Source organism: Melozone crissalis, unplaced genomic scaffold (genome assembly GCF_028551555.1).
Source record: "Melozone crissalis strain CALT ecotype California unplaced genomic scaffold, PUWL_Pcris_2 ptg000054l_1, whole genome shotgun sequence".
NCBI lineage: Eukaryota > Metazoa > Chordata > Aves > Passeriformes > Passerellidae > Melozone > Melozone crissalis.
The window spans coordinates 689,846-703,242 of record NW_026535832.1 but is presented as its reverse complement, the minus strand read 5'-3'; the positions used below and the strand labels follow the sequence as shown (position 1 = coordinate 703,242).

The following is a 13,397-nucleotide window of genomic DNA, read 5'->3' as shown; positions in this document are numbered from 1 at the left end:
CAGCTCTCCGGAACTGGGATTTTCCCCAATTTTTCCCCATTTTTTTCCGGGTCTTTCCCAAAGTTTTTGGGATTTGGCCGCCCTGGAAGTGCTCAAATGCAGGCGGGAGCAGCCTGGAATAGTGGAAGTGTCCCTGCCCTGGGATTGGGATCATCCCGAGGCTTTTCCAGCCCAAAATTTGGGAATTTGAGCCCAAAATTGCAAGCTGGATCTGAGTTGGGCCTGAAATTCCAGAATATTCTGGAACGTTACGGAGTTAGAAAGGAAAATTTGGATTTCCTGGCTGGGATTTGGGAATTTCCCAAGCCAGGGAAATTCCAAGGAAAAAGATTCCAAGGAATTGTTGCACCCCAGAGGAAGTAAAAACTGGGAATGTGCTTCCCAGAAAAATCAAAAACTGGGAAAACTCCCCCAGTTCCTGATGAAAATCCCCAGATCCCAAAACTCCTGGCATGGTTCTGTCTCAGTGAGATCCCAAATATCCCAAAAAAAAACCCTGGGAGCCTCTGGAATTTCCCATGGGAATTCCCAGCCCTGGATTCAGGCTGGAAAATCCCTGGATTTGGGAATTTTTTGGGATTTTTTCCCTGCTTTTTTGAGTTCCAATGGCACCAAGGATTTTCCTTAATCCCCAAAAAAATCCAGAATAAAAACTCTCAATCCTCAATCCCCAAAACTTCCAGGGATTTCCAGGTCCTCAGCAGGCCTAGGACCAGGATTTCCGTAGGAAAAAAAACCTGGAAAATGCAAATTTTTTGGGAATGGGACCAAAAAACCTCATCCCTGAAATGAATTCCAGAGGGAAAAATTGAGGAATTTGAGTGGAAAAAATTCCTTGCTCTGGAAAAAGATGGGATTTGGGAAAGAAAGATGATGGGAATGACGGAATTTTAAAGGGACTTAAAGGGAATTTTAAGGTTCCTTCCCATCCAGGTGGGATTAAAAATTCCCAAAAATCTCTGGCAGTTGCAGGGCTTTGGCTTTCCTCTCTCCAAGAATTCCAGAGTTCTTTTCCTTCCCCCTTTCCCAGAAATCTGGAGAAATTCCAACTGGGAAAAACAACTCAGTTCCAGCCCAGGCACTGCTGGGAGCCTGGAAAAACTTCCAGCTTTTTTCTGGATTAAGCATTCCCAGATTTCTGGGAAATCCACAATAAACTGGGCTAAAACCAGGGAATTTAACCTGGAAAAGGGAATTTTGTGCCGAGGGCAAGGCTGGAATTCCATCCCAAACCTCTGGACCGGGATTTATTCCCAGGATTTGGGAATCCTTAAGGCACAGGTGGTGCCTTCAGCCTGGAAAAATTCGGGATCAGCAGGAAAACTCCGGATTTTCCCCAATCCCAGCGGCGTGGGGAGAGCTGTGGCTGCGGGAGGGACGTCCCAGGAAACCCTGGAACTCCTCCTTCCCAAAAAAATGGGAATTTCCCCTGGGGGAATTCCAGCTGGGAATCCAATCCACGATTTCCTCGTCCCCTATCCCCGAGGATTCCCTGCAGGATCCAACCTTGGCATTCACCTGGGCATTCCCACCTGGAAAAGCAGCTCCGGAGGCTCTGGGAATCCCTGGAAAATTCCTGGGTTTTTCTCTCTACCAGAGGGAATTCGGAAGCTTTTCCATGGATTTTTTTTGTTTCTTTTCCCAAGTTTTTGACGCTTTGTTTTTTCCCCCCCCTCACGGGATGTTGTTGGTGGATATCCTGGAGTTTTCCTGGAGTTTTTCCAGGAATTTTCCTGGAGTTTTGCTGGAATTCACAGCAGACTGGCCAGGCTGGTGGTGGGGCCGTTCTGGGCCTGGAACTGGACTGGGGGGGGTCCATCCGTCCACTGCAAGGGGAAAACGGGATCAGAATCCCGGGAAAAACTCCCAGGAAATTCCCTCAGCACCACAGAATTCCCAGGGAAACCCTCCCTGCCCCGGGGATCCCAAATTCCAACCCCTCATCCCGCTGGGGTTTGGTTTTCCAGGGGTTTATTTGGGATTTCAAAGCCAAAATCCCAGGGGAAATGGGAAAAATTCCTTCAGGATCACGGAATTCCCAGGGAATCCCAAATTCCACCAGGGAACCCTGCTGGGATTTGGTTTTCCAGGGTTTTTTTGGGATTTCAAAGCCAAAATCCCACTGGAAAGGATTTGGATGATCCAGAGGGAAGAAAATCTCAATTTCTGATGAGACAGCACTAAAAAACCCTTCAAAAATCCCATTATTCCCACCCTCGTCCTGATTTTCTTTGGGATATTTTTGAGGGGTTTCTTTCTGGGAATGCCAACTGCAGGATTCCAAGGATTGGGGACGGATTTGGATGATCCAGAGAGAAGAAAATCCCAACTTTGGACACAACAGCACTAAAAAAACATTTTAAAAAGTATAAAAATGAGCTCAAGGGTCCTTTTTGCCACGGGCAAAGTGGGAATTTTGGGGATTTTGGGAATTGCCGGGCTCTGACCGTGATCAGGTTGTGCTCGGGGAGGCTGCAGGCCTCGATGTGGTCCTGGAGCAGCTGCTGGGAGAAGTTCTGGTGCATCTGGGCGGCCTCGTGGGCATCCATGGCATTGCCACACGCCTTGTTCAGGTCTGGGAAAGGCAGAGAAATCCTGGGATTCACCCCATTCCCGTCTCTGAGCTCCCCCCATCCTATAAAACATCCTGGGATTCACCCCATTCCCACCTCTGAGCTCCCCCCATCCCAAAAAACATCCTGGGATTCACCCCATTCCCGTCTCTGAGCTCCCCCCATCCTATAAAACATCCTGGGATTCACCCCATTCCCACCTCTGAGCTGCCCTCATCCCAAAAATCCTCCCTGGGTTTGGGGTCTGCACCAAAATCCCAAGGATTCCCTGGGATTGCAGGGAATAAGATCCCAAAATTGCCTCAATTTGAGGCAAAATCTGCCCCAAAAGTTCCACCGAGAATCTTTCCCTTTTCCAAAGGAACTCTTGGGATCCCAGCCCATTCCCTCCCCACCCTCCCGGCAAGAATTCCTTCCCAAAATCCCCATTCCCATCCCAAACCCATTCCCCGTGCCCTGGAATTCCCGTCCCAAGCCCATTCCCCGTGCCCCATCCCTCCATCCCCTCTCCCAAACCCTCCCCAGCTCTCCTGATCCCTTTTCCCCTCTGGGATCAGCTCCTGGAGCTGCCCATTCCCAGCCCTGGCATCAGCTCCTCGCTCTCCTTGCCATCCCCACCCTCCCTGAGGCTCCATCCCGTTTTTCCAGGACAATCCCAGATCCCAAATCCCCCCTGGAGCTGCCCATTCCCATTCCCCAAACCCTTGGGATGATCCCCACCCTGCCCAGGCTGCTCCCAGACCCCGGATTTATCCCGGGTTTATCCCGGGTTTATCCTGGATTTACCCCGGAGCAGGGCAGAGGACCAGAGCTGCACGGACATGTCTGGGATCTTGCTGGCCAGCTGCATGGCTGGCACCACCATGTTGTTGCTTTCCTAGGAAAATTGGGAAGGGAAAGGGGAAAATTGGAATTTTGGGAATATTTCCTGCGCTTTCCAGCACGGATTGAATGGAAAAGATGGAACGTTCCCGGTGGGAAATTGGATTTTTGGATGGAAGGCAGGAAAATGCTCAAGACTCCCAAGGATTTCTTGGGATTGAAGGGAATAAAATCCCAAAATTCCCAGGGATTCCCTGTGGTGGAAAGGAATCAGATCCCAAGGATTGGCTGGGATTGAAAGGAATAAAATCCCAAGATTCCTAAAGGCTCCTTGGGATTGTAGGACAATGGATTCCCAAGGATTCCCCGATTTCAGTCGGGATTTTTTGGAGATTTGTTCTGGGAATGCCAGTTCCAGGATTCCAGGGATTGGGAGGGATTTGGATGATCCAGAGGGAGGACAGTCCCGATTTTTGATGCGACAGCACTAAAAAACCCATAAAAATCCCATTATTCCCAGCCCTGTCCCGATTTCCTTGGGGATTTTTTGGGGTGTTTCCTGGGAATGCCGCAGGCAGGGCCCCGGGGTGGGGAGGGCTCTGCAGTCACCCTGTGGTTGCCCAGCACGTAGAAGATGTGGCCCAGCAGCACCAGCGAGCACGCCGTCAGGCGGTTCAGGTCCTCGGCGTTCGACATCTTCAGCGTCTCCCGCAAAAAGCGCCTGGAGAAACAACGGGAAAAACGGGAAAAATGGGAAAAACGGGATTGGAGCCCCCCGAGCAGCCTGGGGTGACCCTGCAGGGATGGAGGGGCAGCAGCTGGGATAAAGGAGCTCGGAGAAAAGGAATTCCTGGGTTTTCTCTTGGATTGGGCCCCTGGAAGGTGCAGATCCTTGGGATGGAAAGGGATGAGAGGAACGAGATTGCCAGGGCTTCCTTGGGATTAAAATCCCAACATTCCCAAGGATTCCAGGGAATAAGGGTCCCAAAATCCCCAAGGATTCCAGGGAATAAGGGTCCCAAAATCCCCAAGGATTCTTTGGGATTGCAGGGAATGAGATCCCAAGGATTCCCTGGAATTGAAGCGAATGAAATGCCCAAAATTCCCAGGGATTCCAAGGAATAAAACTCCCAGATTCTCAAGGATTCCCAAGGATTGCAGGGAATGATTCCCAAGGATTCCCAAGGCAAGAGCTCAACCCCCACCACATTCCTGCTCTTCCTCCCCGGCCAATCCAGGAGAAATCCGTGGGAATGGGATGGACACAAAGCCTGGGCATTCCCACTCCCATCCCAAAAAAGCCAGGGTCGCTTTTCCCACATTTTTCCCACATTTTCCCCACATTTTTCCCAGGGCTTGGACTCACTTGGCCTCGTTGTTATTCTTCCCTGGAAAAAGGAGAAGAGCCCTCGGATGTAGAACGCTGCAGCCCGCAGACAGTGGGAACCTATGGAAATAAAACCATGGATACTCAGGATCCCCACCCAAACTCCCAGGAATTCCACCCCAAAATCCTCCCGAGTTTCCCCTTAGAATTAAGTTGGATTTTTTTCCCCTAATTTGTTGAAAATCCTGCTGCAAATCCGTCATTCCCAGCCCGGAACGTTGGGATCTGTGGGAATTCTCACCCTCACTGGGAAGTTGTGGTCGGGATTTATCCTTTCCAATAAACTGTAGAGCTGCAAAAGTGGGAGAGGAAAAATCAACACCAAAACAGTGAAATTCCACCCAAACCGGCCCACGTTTATCCCAATATTGGGAATTTTAGGCTTGTTTTGATCCCAAAAATCCAAGTTTTATCCCAAATCTCCTCCAGTTCCACAGCATTTCCTGGATAATTGTATTCCACGGAAAACTTGGAGCTGGTGGATCCGATAATGAATTTTGTATCGGATTTGATTAATGAGAACCAGAATCTTAACTGAAGAATTCACAAACTTTAAGATATTTTTTGCTCCCCCCCATGAAGGAGCTGCTGCCCTGCCAACGCAAGGCCTGACGGCAAAATACCCAGAAAAAGGCAAATCCCAGGGTTTTCTCCCAGAAGAGCAGGATGAGGAGCCCAGCTCACCTCCTGGTGCCGGTTGCCCTCGCGGATGTAGACGCTGGCCAGGTTGGTGACAATGAACGCCCACAGCTCCTGGTGCGTTGTGAGCTGGGAGGAGAGAATTCCCAAATATTTCAACTTTTCCTCACGATTTGTTCATTCCCATTAAAAAAACCAGGCTAAAAAATCACAGATTGATATTTTAATGCTAAAAATCCCCCCCAGATCCAAGGAACATCGTTAACGAATAATGGAATTAAGGAAGGTTTTCCTTCCAAATTCAAATTGCCATCCTTAAGTTTCCAGGAGAAAATTTGGGAAATAAATCTCACCCTCAGTGCTGTAGTGAATTGTGCTTCTGCATTATCCATGCAGTTGACAGAGATGCAGTAGAGACCCTGGAAAATAAAGGATAATTTTGGGAATGCAGCCCAAAACATTCCCCAAATCCATCGAAATAATGGGATAACAGCAGGAAAAAGGGAGCAACGTGTCTCAGGTGTGGGGAAAATAAGGAATTTCCCCAAAATGCCCTTTAAAATAATTTTTTCATGGGGAAAAAAAGCTTAATTTAGCTAACAAAATCTTTATTAAAATCGTGGATAATTCAGTATTCCCTACAAAAACCTTTTGCCTTCTATAATTCCCACACAAAGCCATCTCCTGTGGGCACAGCCGAAATCCCTGGATTTCCCCTTTTCCCAGCTGATTCCTCCCCAATTCCCCCTCCCTTCATGAAGAAAACTGCTGCCAGACAAGGCCCTGGATGTCCAAAACACCCAGGAAAAGCCAAATCCCAGGAATTTTCTCCACAGAAAAGTGGGATTTTCTCCAGGAATTGCTGGAGCAGCTCGGGACAGTGGGAAGTGCCACCAGCCCGCCCAAGCCACCCTGGCATTCCCTTTCCAAAGGGTTTCCAGGTGGGAACGGTGCAGCCCTGCAATTCCCAGGGAATCTCCTCTCCGGAATCGCGGGTGGGATGCAGAGTCCCAGCTTTCACCCCAAACTCACCAGGAGCGTGTGCAGCTGGGCAGCGTGGTTGGAGAAGAGCCTGGGCGACTGCTGGCACAGCTGGCACACCTGGGAGATCTGGGCAAGAACACAAGTCCCCCGTTTTTGACCCTTTTTCCCTCAGTTTCGTGCTCCCCATCCCCGCCCCTCGTGCCCCTCGCGGATGCAGGGATCCCATCCAGGATCTCCAGCCCTGGACAGAAGGGGATTTTCTAGCACAGGAAAAGGGATCTCCTCGCATCCCTCCCACATCCCAGCTGCTTTGGAACGCTTTCCTCCACCCCCTGGGATTCACAGCCATGGATCCCTTCAGCTTTCCAGAAAAAGTGGGATATAAAACCTCCAAAATCCTGGGATTGGGATGATTTCAGGAGACTGAATCCCTCCCCCATTCCCAGCACATTATTCCCAGTAAAGCTGACAGCAGGGATTGGATGATCCAGGCCCAGGATGGATTCCCAGGACTTTAAAATTATTGGAAAAATGGAAAAAAGTCCAGTTTCATCTGGAACAACCCAAATGAACCAGAAAAGGGGAGGAAAAGCAGGAATGTGAAAAACTGGGAAACACCTGAACAAGGCAGGAACCTGAAGAGAAAGGAGCCACTCTGGAATGGACAGAATGGGAAAAACCCACTGGAATCAGCCTGGAATTGCCACCAGGAAGGTGCCAATCCAACCAGTTATTGATTATCCCAAGATCAATTCCAAAGTGCCCTTAAATGAACGTTTAAGAGGAGCCAATCCCACATCTCCCGAGTCCTGAGCCCCACCAAGGCCGGCTGTACCCACGAACAACCCAGCAGGAATTCCCTGCTGAGCCCAACACTGCAATTCCCACGGTTTAGAGGCTGTTCCTGCAGAATATTCCCATTTCCTGGGAGCCATTCCCAGGCAGGGAAATGCTGGAATCCCACGTACCTCCTGCAGGGCTGTAGCTTTGTGTCCCGTGACCAGCCCTGCACATGATGATGTGCTCCAACAGAATCACTTGGAATGAGGACAGGATGGGGCTGCAGTCCAGCACTTGCCAAAGGAGCAGGAGCAATTCCATCAGGCATTTAGGGAATTATTCAAATCCCACCCAAAAAACCCCCAAAAACCTGATTTTTGTACTCCAAAGCCACCATCCAGCCTTAAAACCAGGGGTTTAGTTTTAGTTTTAGTCTTAGGCTTACCCAGCAGCTCAACAAGGCAGTGAGATGGTTTAAATGAGGAATAAATAACGGGATTTTCCAGAGATGGGTTTAAATGAGGAATAATGGATTTTCCAGAATTTTCCTGGAATCCAGCTGAATTCAAGCCCTTTTCCTTACTTTGAGCTTCTCCAGCTGCATGAGGGCTTTGTCCGTGTACTTCTGAGCCTTCTCCAGGTAGCCTGCCTGCATGGAATGCATCACTGTCACCTGCAGGAAGCACAGCAAGGATTATCCCCTCAGGAATCCCCCTGGGATGCAATCCCACAGCAGAAATCCCTGGAAAAATGTCCTGGAGCACCCCAGGACAGTGGGAGGTGAGACTGAGAGGGTGGGAATGGATGATTTTAAAACTCCTTCCCACCCCAGCTATTCCATGACTCCCAAAATTTATCTGTGCAGAGAGGGAAGGGCTGGGAATTCACAGAATTCCTCAAATCCCAGATGTTTTACCAAGGATTGGAATAATCTCCAAGAAATGGAACAAAATCCTTCAGCAATTCCAAGTCCAGCGTTCCTCATGTTGGTAAAATTAAGGGCAAAGTGGCATGATTTGTACAAATACCTCCATTTTTACTTGATTTGGGTATTGATTAATCAGCTAATTAATTACTTATTATTAATTCCCATTTCAGGCTGGAATCTCCACACACACTGAGCAGCCCCTCAGCATCACCCAATGGACATTGAGGGAGAAAAAAAGCACAAACAGTTGATAAAATTAAGCCAAAGTGACTCTGATTTGTACAAATAACTCCATTTCCATTTGAGTCAGGTATCTAATTAATAAATCATTTAATAATTAATGAATTAATTCCCATTTCCAGCCCGCAATCTCCTCACACACTGAGCAGCCCCCTCAGCATCACCCCAGGGTCGCTGAGGGAAATCAGCCCAAAGCAGCCACAAAGCCCATCCCTGCCGGCTCCAAACCCCTCGTCAGCCCTCATCAATTAACGAGGAGCTCTCACCAGGTAGACCAGCACACACATGTGCTCCTTGGGCAGCCAGTGGAAGAGGTCGGCGGGGTTGCTGGGCAGGATCTCGTCGTCGTGCCAGGGTGGAGATGGTCTGGATGCACTGCTGCAGCTGCTTCAGGCACGGCTTCACGCTCTTCACCTGGCAGGAGTGCACACAGTCCCCAGGGGATGCCTCCATCCACTGCGGGAGTGCTGGGGAGAGGGGAAACCTCCCAGCAGAGGTAATTCCCATTTCAGGGCGTTGCTTTAGGATTGATTGGAGGGCTCTGAGAGAGGGGAAACCTCCCAGCAGAGGTAATTCCCATTTCAGGGCGTTGCTTTAGGATTGATTGGAGGCTCTGAGAGAGGGGAAACCTCCCAGCAGAGGTAATTCCCATTTCAGGGCGTTGGTTATAGGATTGACTGGACTGCCTGGGAGAGGGGAAACCTCCCAGCAGAGGTAATTCCCATTTCAGGGCGTTGGTTTAGGATTGATGACCCCCAGTGCTTCACGGGGGTGAACGGCACCAAGGGATGCTCAAAATATTCCCAAAATCCCCCAAGAATTCCTTTATTCCCTCCAACACTCCAGGGAAAGCAACAGAGACCACCACAGATATAAAAATATCATGGACAACATCTCCAAATCAAAATGATTTCCTCGCTCTCCATTTAATTTGGGAATAAAACCCACAGGAATCTGCTTCCATTACAATAAACCCAAAAATCCCCTCGGGACTGATTTTTATGGAATATCCCATCCCAAACTCCCAGCTGAAGCGTGGCACGTACCTGGCCGGCATCCCAGGTAATGTGTGACCTGCAGGACCAGGAAGAAGACCCTGAGGGATTCCTTCTGGATGGGATTGCCCTGCCAGTTCTCCACTGATCTGCCCGCACAGCGTCAGCAGCGGGTGAACCTCCTGCAGCTTCCTCTCCATCAGCAGCAGCTGCAACGCCCAAGGAAAAGCCAGGAAAACTTGTCAGGATGAACCCTCAGGCGAGTGACAATTCCCCATGAAAACGGGGCTGCCTCACGCCTGGAACTGCCCAAAGCCAGGCTGGAGCTGCCTGGGACGGTGGAAGGTGTCCTGGTTCTTCCAAGCCAAACAATTCCAGGATTCTCCAATTCCATGGATTCCCCAATTTCAGGATAGGATCAGAATATTCACCTGAGTCCCACAGCCCTTCCACCCCACCAGCTTTTCCATCCCTCATTACAAAAGCTCCAGTGAAATTTTGCAACAATCCTTTTATTTTTCCCAGAAAAAAATGAGGGGAAAAACTGGATGTGATCCTCAAGAATCCTGCTTATCTCTTCCCCACTCCAAAAAAAAAAAAAATCCTCTGGAATTTACAATTAAACAATAAATAATTTATTTTAAAAAGAGCTCCAACTCACCATCCCCTTGCTGAGCAGAAACAGGGCTCTGGAATGAAAGAAAATAAAGTTAAATTCCAAAAAACATTATTCCATCCACAAAGAGAAAAACACCAAGAAAAAATATCCGCCTTTTTCTCCCTCTAAAAACAGGGGAAAAAGAGGTTTAAGGGAATTGGGAAAGGAGATCCCAGGGAATTGAGGAAGGGAATCCCAGGGAATTCAGGCAGGGAATCCCAGGAATTCCGAGAGGAAACGGCGGGGAATTCAGCGAGGGAATCCCAGGGAATTCAGGGATGAAATCCCAGGGAATTCAGGCAGGGAATCCTATGGAATCCAGGCAGGGAATCCAGGGAATTCGGGCAGGGAATCCCAGGGAATTCAGGCAGGGATCCCAGGGAATTCAGGGATGAAACCCCAGGGAATTCAGGCAGGGAATCCCAGGGAATTCAGGCAGGAAGCCCCAGGGAATTCAGCAGGGAATCCCAGGAATTCAGGCAGGGAATCCCAGCGAATTCAGGGATGAAACCCCAGGAATTCAAGGCAGGGAATCTCAGGAACCCAGGCAGGGAATCTCAGGAATTCAGGCAGGAAACCCAGGAACCCAGGCAGGGATCCCTCGGAAGGCAGCGCTGTCACCTGTGTACTCGGAGCCCACCACGCGAGCCGTGGACTCCGCCCCACGCCCAGCAGGTCGCAGGCCGACACCAAATCCTTCTCCAGCGTGTGCAGTTGCTGAAAAAATGGGAATAAAAAATGCCACGAAAACCCAGCACTTGCTCCATGAATCCCAAAGAAACGCCATTATCCCTGGATTTACAAATTCCTGCTCCTTAGAGGGGTTTTAGACCCATTTTCCAAAGAAATCTATGGATTTGTCTGAGCCCAGAAGGATTTTTTATGTTCAAATTCCTAATTAACGAGGAATTGGTTAAACATTGGAGGCAGATCCTGCAAAGGGTGAAAATCCAGTGCTGATCAGATTCCAGGGATTGTCACACTGGAGCAAGGCTCTCCCAGCAAGAGGAGCCCCCAAGGTGTGCTCCAAAATTTTATCCCTTTCCCAAACCCAGGTGGGAATTCAGGAAGAGAACAGGCTCCAAGGAAATGGGAAATCAGGGAAAAATGGGAAGCTCCAGGGAGAGGAAAAGCTTCAAAGTCCTCAGGATGACTCCTGGAAAATTAAATATTCCTCAATTTCTGGGACACTAAATATTTCTTAATCAATAGGAAACGAACCGTTCCTTTTTCCATAATACACTTCAGTGTGTCCCTATTCTCATTAATATTTTTAACTTATAAATATTCTGGAGCATATTTCAGAGCAGGACAAAAATTTTCCTGGATTCTTTTCTTTGCTCCTTTCCCTCCTTCTCCCATCCCACATTAAACACAAAACAATCCAACACTTCCAAGCCCAGCAGGATAAGCCCCAAAATGGATTTTTTCCCACCATCCTTGGAATTCCAGGTCCCTAATCCCCACACAGTGATCCTGGCTGATTCCTTGATCCAATCCAACACCAATTCCCACCCCTGGACTTGCCTTTTCATTCCTACTAACAACAAGTTTTTAGGGGATAAAGGCATAAAAAATCAACCATTAACAGCAATTTTTTAGGGAATAACAGAATGCAAGGTTTCCAGGCTGTTTTGAATGGGGATGCAGGATTTTTGCAGGATTTTTTCCCAAGGAATTGCTGCTCCAAGGACTCACAGCCAGCTGGAAGAGCAGCCTGCAGTGCCAGTAGGGAGTCTGCTGGGAGATCTGGATGGCTTTGCGCAGCAGGGGCTTGGCCGTGTCCACGGAATTCTGCAACACAGACACCCCCCGTCACCAATAAACCCGGACCCTGGGATCCCACAGCCCTGGAATTCTCTGGAAAACCACGCTGCACCCTCCAGGGAGGGCTGGGAGGCAGGGATCAGAGTGTTGGGAGCAATAAAAATAAAATGGGGAAAGTTTGGGGCTGCTGCGACCTTGGAACGTCCAAGGTAGGGTTGGATAGGATTGGAGAAATCTGGGATTTGGGGAGGATTGGAGGAATCTGGATTTGCAGAGGATTGGAGGAATCTGGATTTTGGCAGGACTGGTGGAATCTGGGATTTGGGGAGGATTGGAGGAATCTGGGATTTGCAGAGGATTGGAGGAATCTGGGATTTTGGCAGGACTGGTGGATCTGGGATTTGGGGAGGACCGGAGAAACCCAAATTCGAGGGGCACAGAGGAGTTTTGGGGGTTTCTCTCACCTCCTGGCAGTAGAGCTCTGACAGCAAACTGGCTGCCTCAAACTTCACATCTTCAAACTGGGGGATCTGGCACCAGGGTTAAGGGAACCTCAAAGTGTGGGTGGGAAACAGCAGCAAAGCCTCCAAAACCCCTCAGGAAAACGGGGATGAGATTTAAGGTCCTTTCCAACCCAAAACACCCATTCCATGCCCCCACCCCCCAGACCCTTGAGGTGTTTTGGGAGTTTCCTTGGAGCAGTTTGGAGCTGGGAGTCCTTCCTGGATCGCGGGAAAAGGATACCTGCTGGGATATCAGCCACTGCAAGAGAACACAAGCGGGTTAGGCTGGCACCAGCGCCCACCAGAACCGCCCTGACACCCGTCCCCCTCCGTGCCAGGGGCCTCCCACCGCCCCCGGCCCAGCTCCTCATCTTTTCCAGCTGCCAGCACCCCTCGGTCGCCCCTCCCGCTGCTCTTTACCTTCCCCAAGTGCCCAGATCCGCGTCCCCCACCACCCCCCAAACCTTCCTCCATTGCGGCGGCACCCCCCCCGCTCCGCCCTTCCCGTGCCCCCCGTGGCCATCCCAGCCCCGCTCACCGCCTTCTCCAGGTGCCCGCGGGCCTGGTCGCCGTTGCGGGTGTGGTGGTAGAGGACGGAGCCGAGCTGGAGGTGCGTGCGGGCCTCCATGCGGGCCGGGGGCTTGCGGGGCAGCACGGCCTGCAGGCAGTGCACGCACAGCCGCACCTTGGGCGGCTGGACGTGCGGAAATGCTCGGCCAGGCCCAGCAGTGCCAGGTACCCACGACTCGCCCGCGGGCCGCGCCGCCGCCCGACCCCGAGCCCGGCGCAGGCCCGGCTGGCGCCGCCGCCGCCTCCGGCACCCTCCGCCGCCGCCTCCGGCACCACCCGCGGCTCCCGCCGCCTCCCCGGAACCGCTCCCGCCGCCTCCCGCCGGCTGCGGCGGCTGCTGAGGCGGCGGCGGCTGCTGAGGGGCCGCCGCGCCCCGCCGCCACCGCCGCCATCTTGGGGCCGCCGACAACACCGCCGCGAGGCGCGGGGCACGACGGGACTTGGAGTCCGAGCGCCCCAGGCGCGGAGAGGATGTGGGAGTTGTAGTCTGCCCTTTCGCACCGATCGATGCGGGGCGAACCGGGGAATGACCGTAGCGGCGGAGCCGCCAG

The 13,397-nt window shown here is 51.0% G+C and overlaps 1 protein-coding gene across 1 annotated transcript; it reads right to left on the bottom strand.

Moving 5' to 3' along the window:
• Window positions 1-1,486: 1,486 nt before the first annotated feature.
• Window positions 1,487-12,978, bottom strand: MAU2 (MAU2 sister chromatid cohesion factor). Its single transcript, XM_054286596.1, is given in 24 exon segments — window positions 1,487-1,826; window positions 2,448-2,575; window positions 3,360-3,450; window positions 4,005-4,116; window positions 4,752-4,842; window positions 5,026-5,074; window positions 5,467-5,550; window positions 5,775-5,840; window positions 6,454-6,531; window positions 7,374-7,409; window positions 7,411-7,481; window positions 7,771-7,858; window positions 8,620-8,703; window positions 8,705-8,767; window positions 9,400-9,411; window positions 9,413-9,493; window positions 9,495-9,557; window positions 10,010-10,035; window positions 10,628-10,664; window positions 10,667-10,723; window positions 11,705-11,800; window positions 12,238-12,303; window positions 12,518-12,535; window positions 12,815-12,978. Coding segments are annotated over 24 exon segments (1,662 nt in total). The 5' UTR covers window positions 12,905-12,978; the 3' UTR covers window positions 1,487-1,751.
• Window positions 12,979-13,397: the final 419 nt, after the last annotated feature.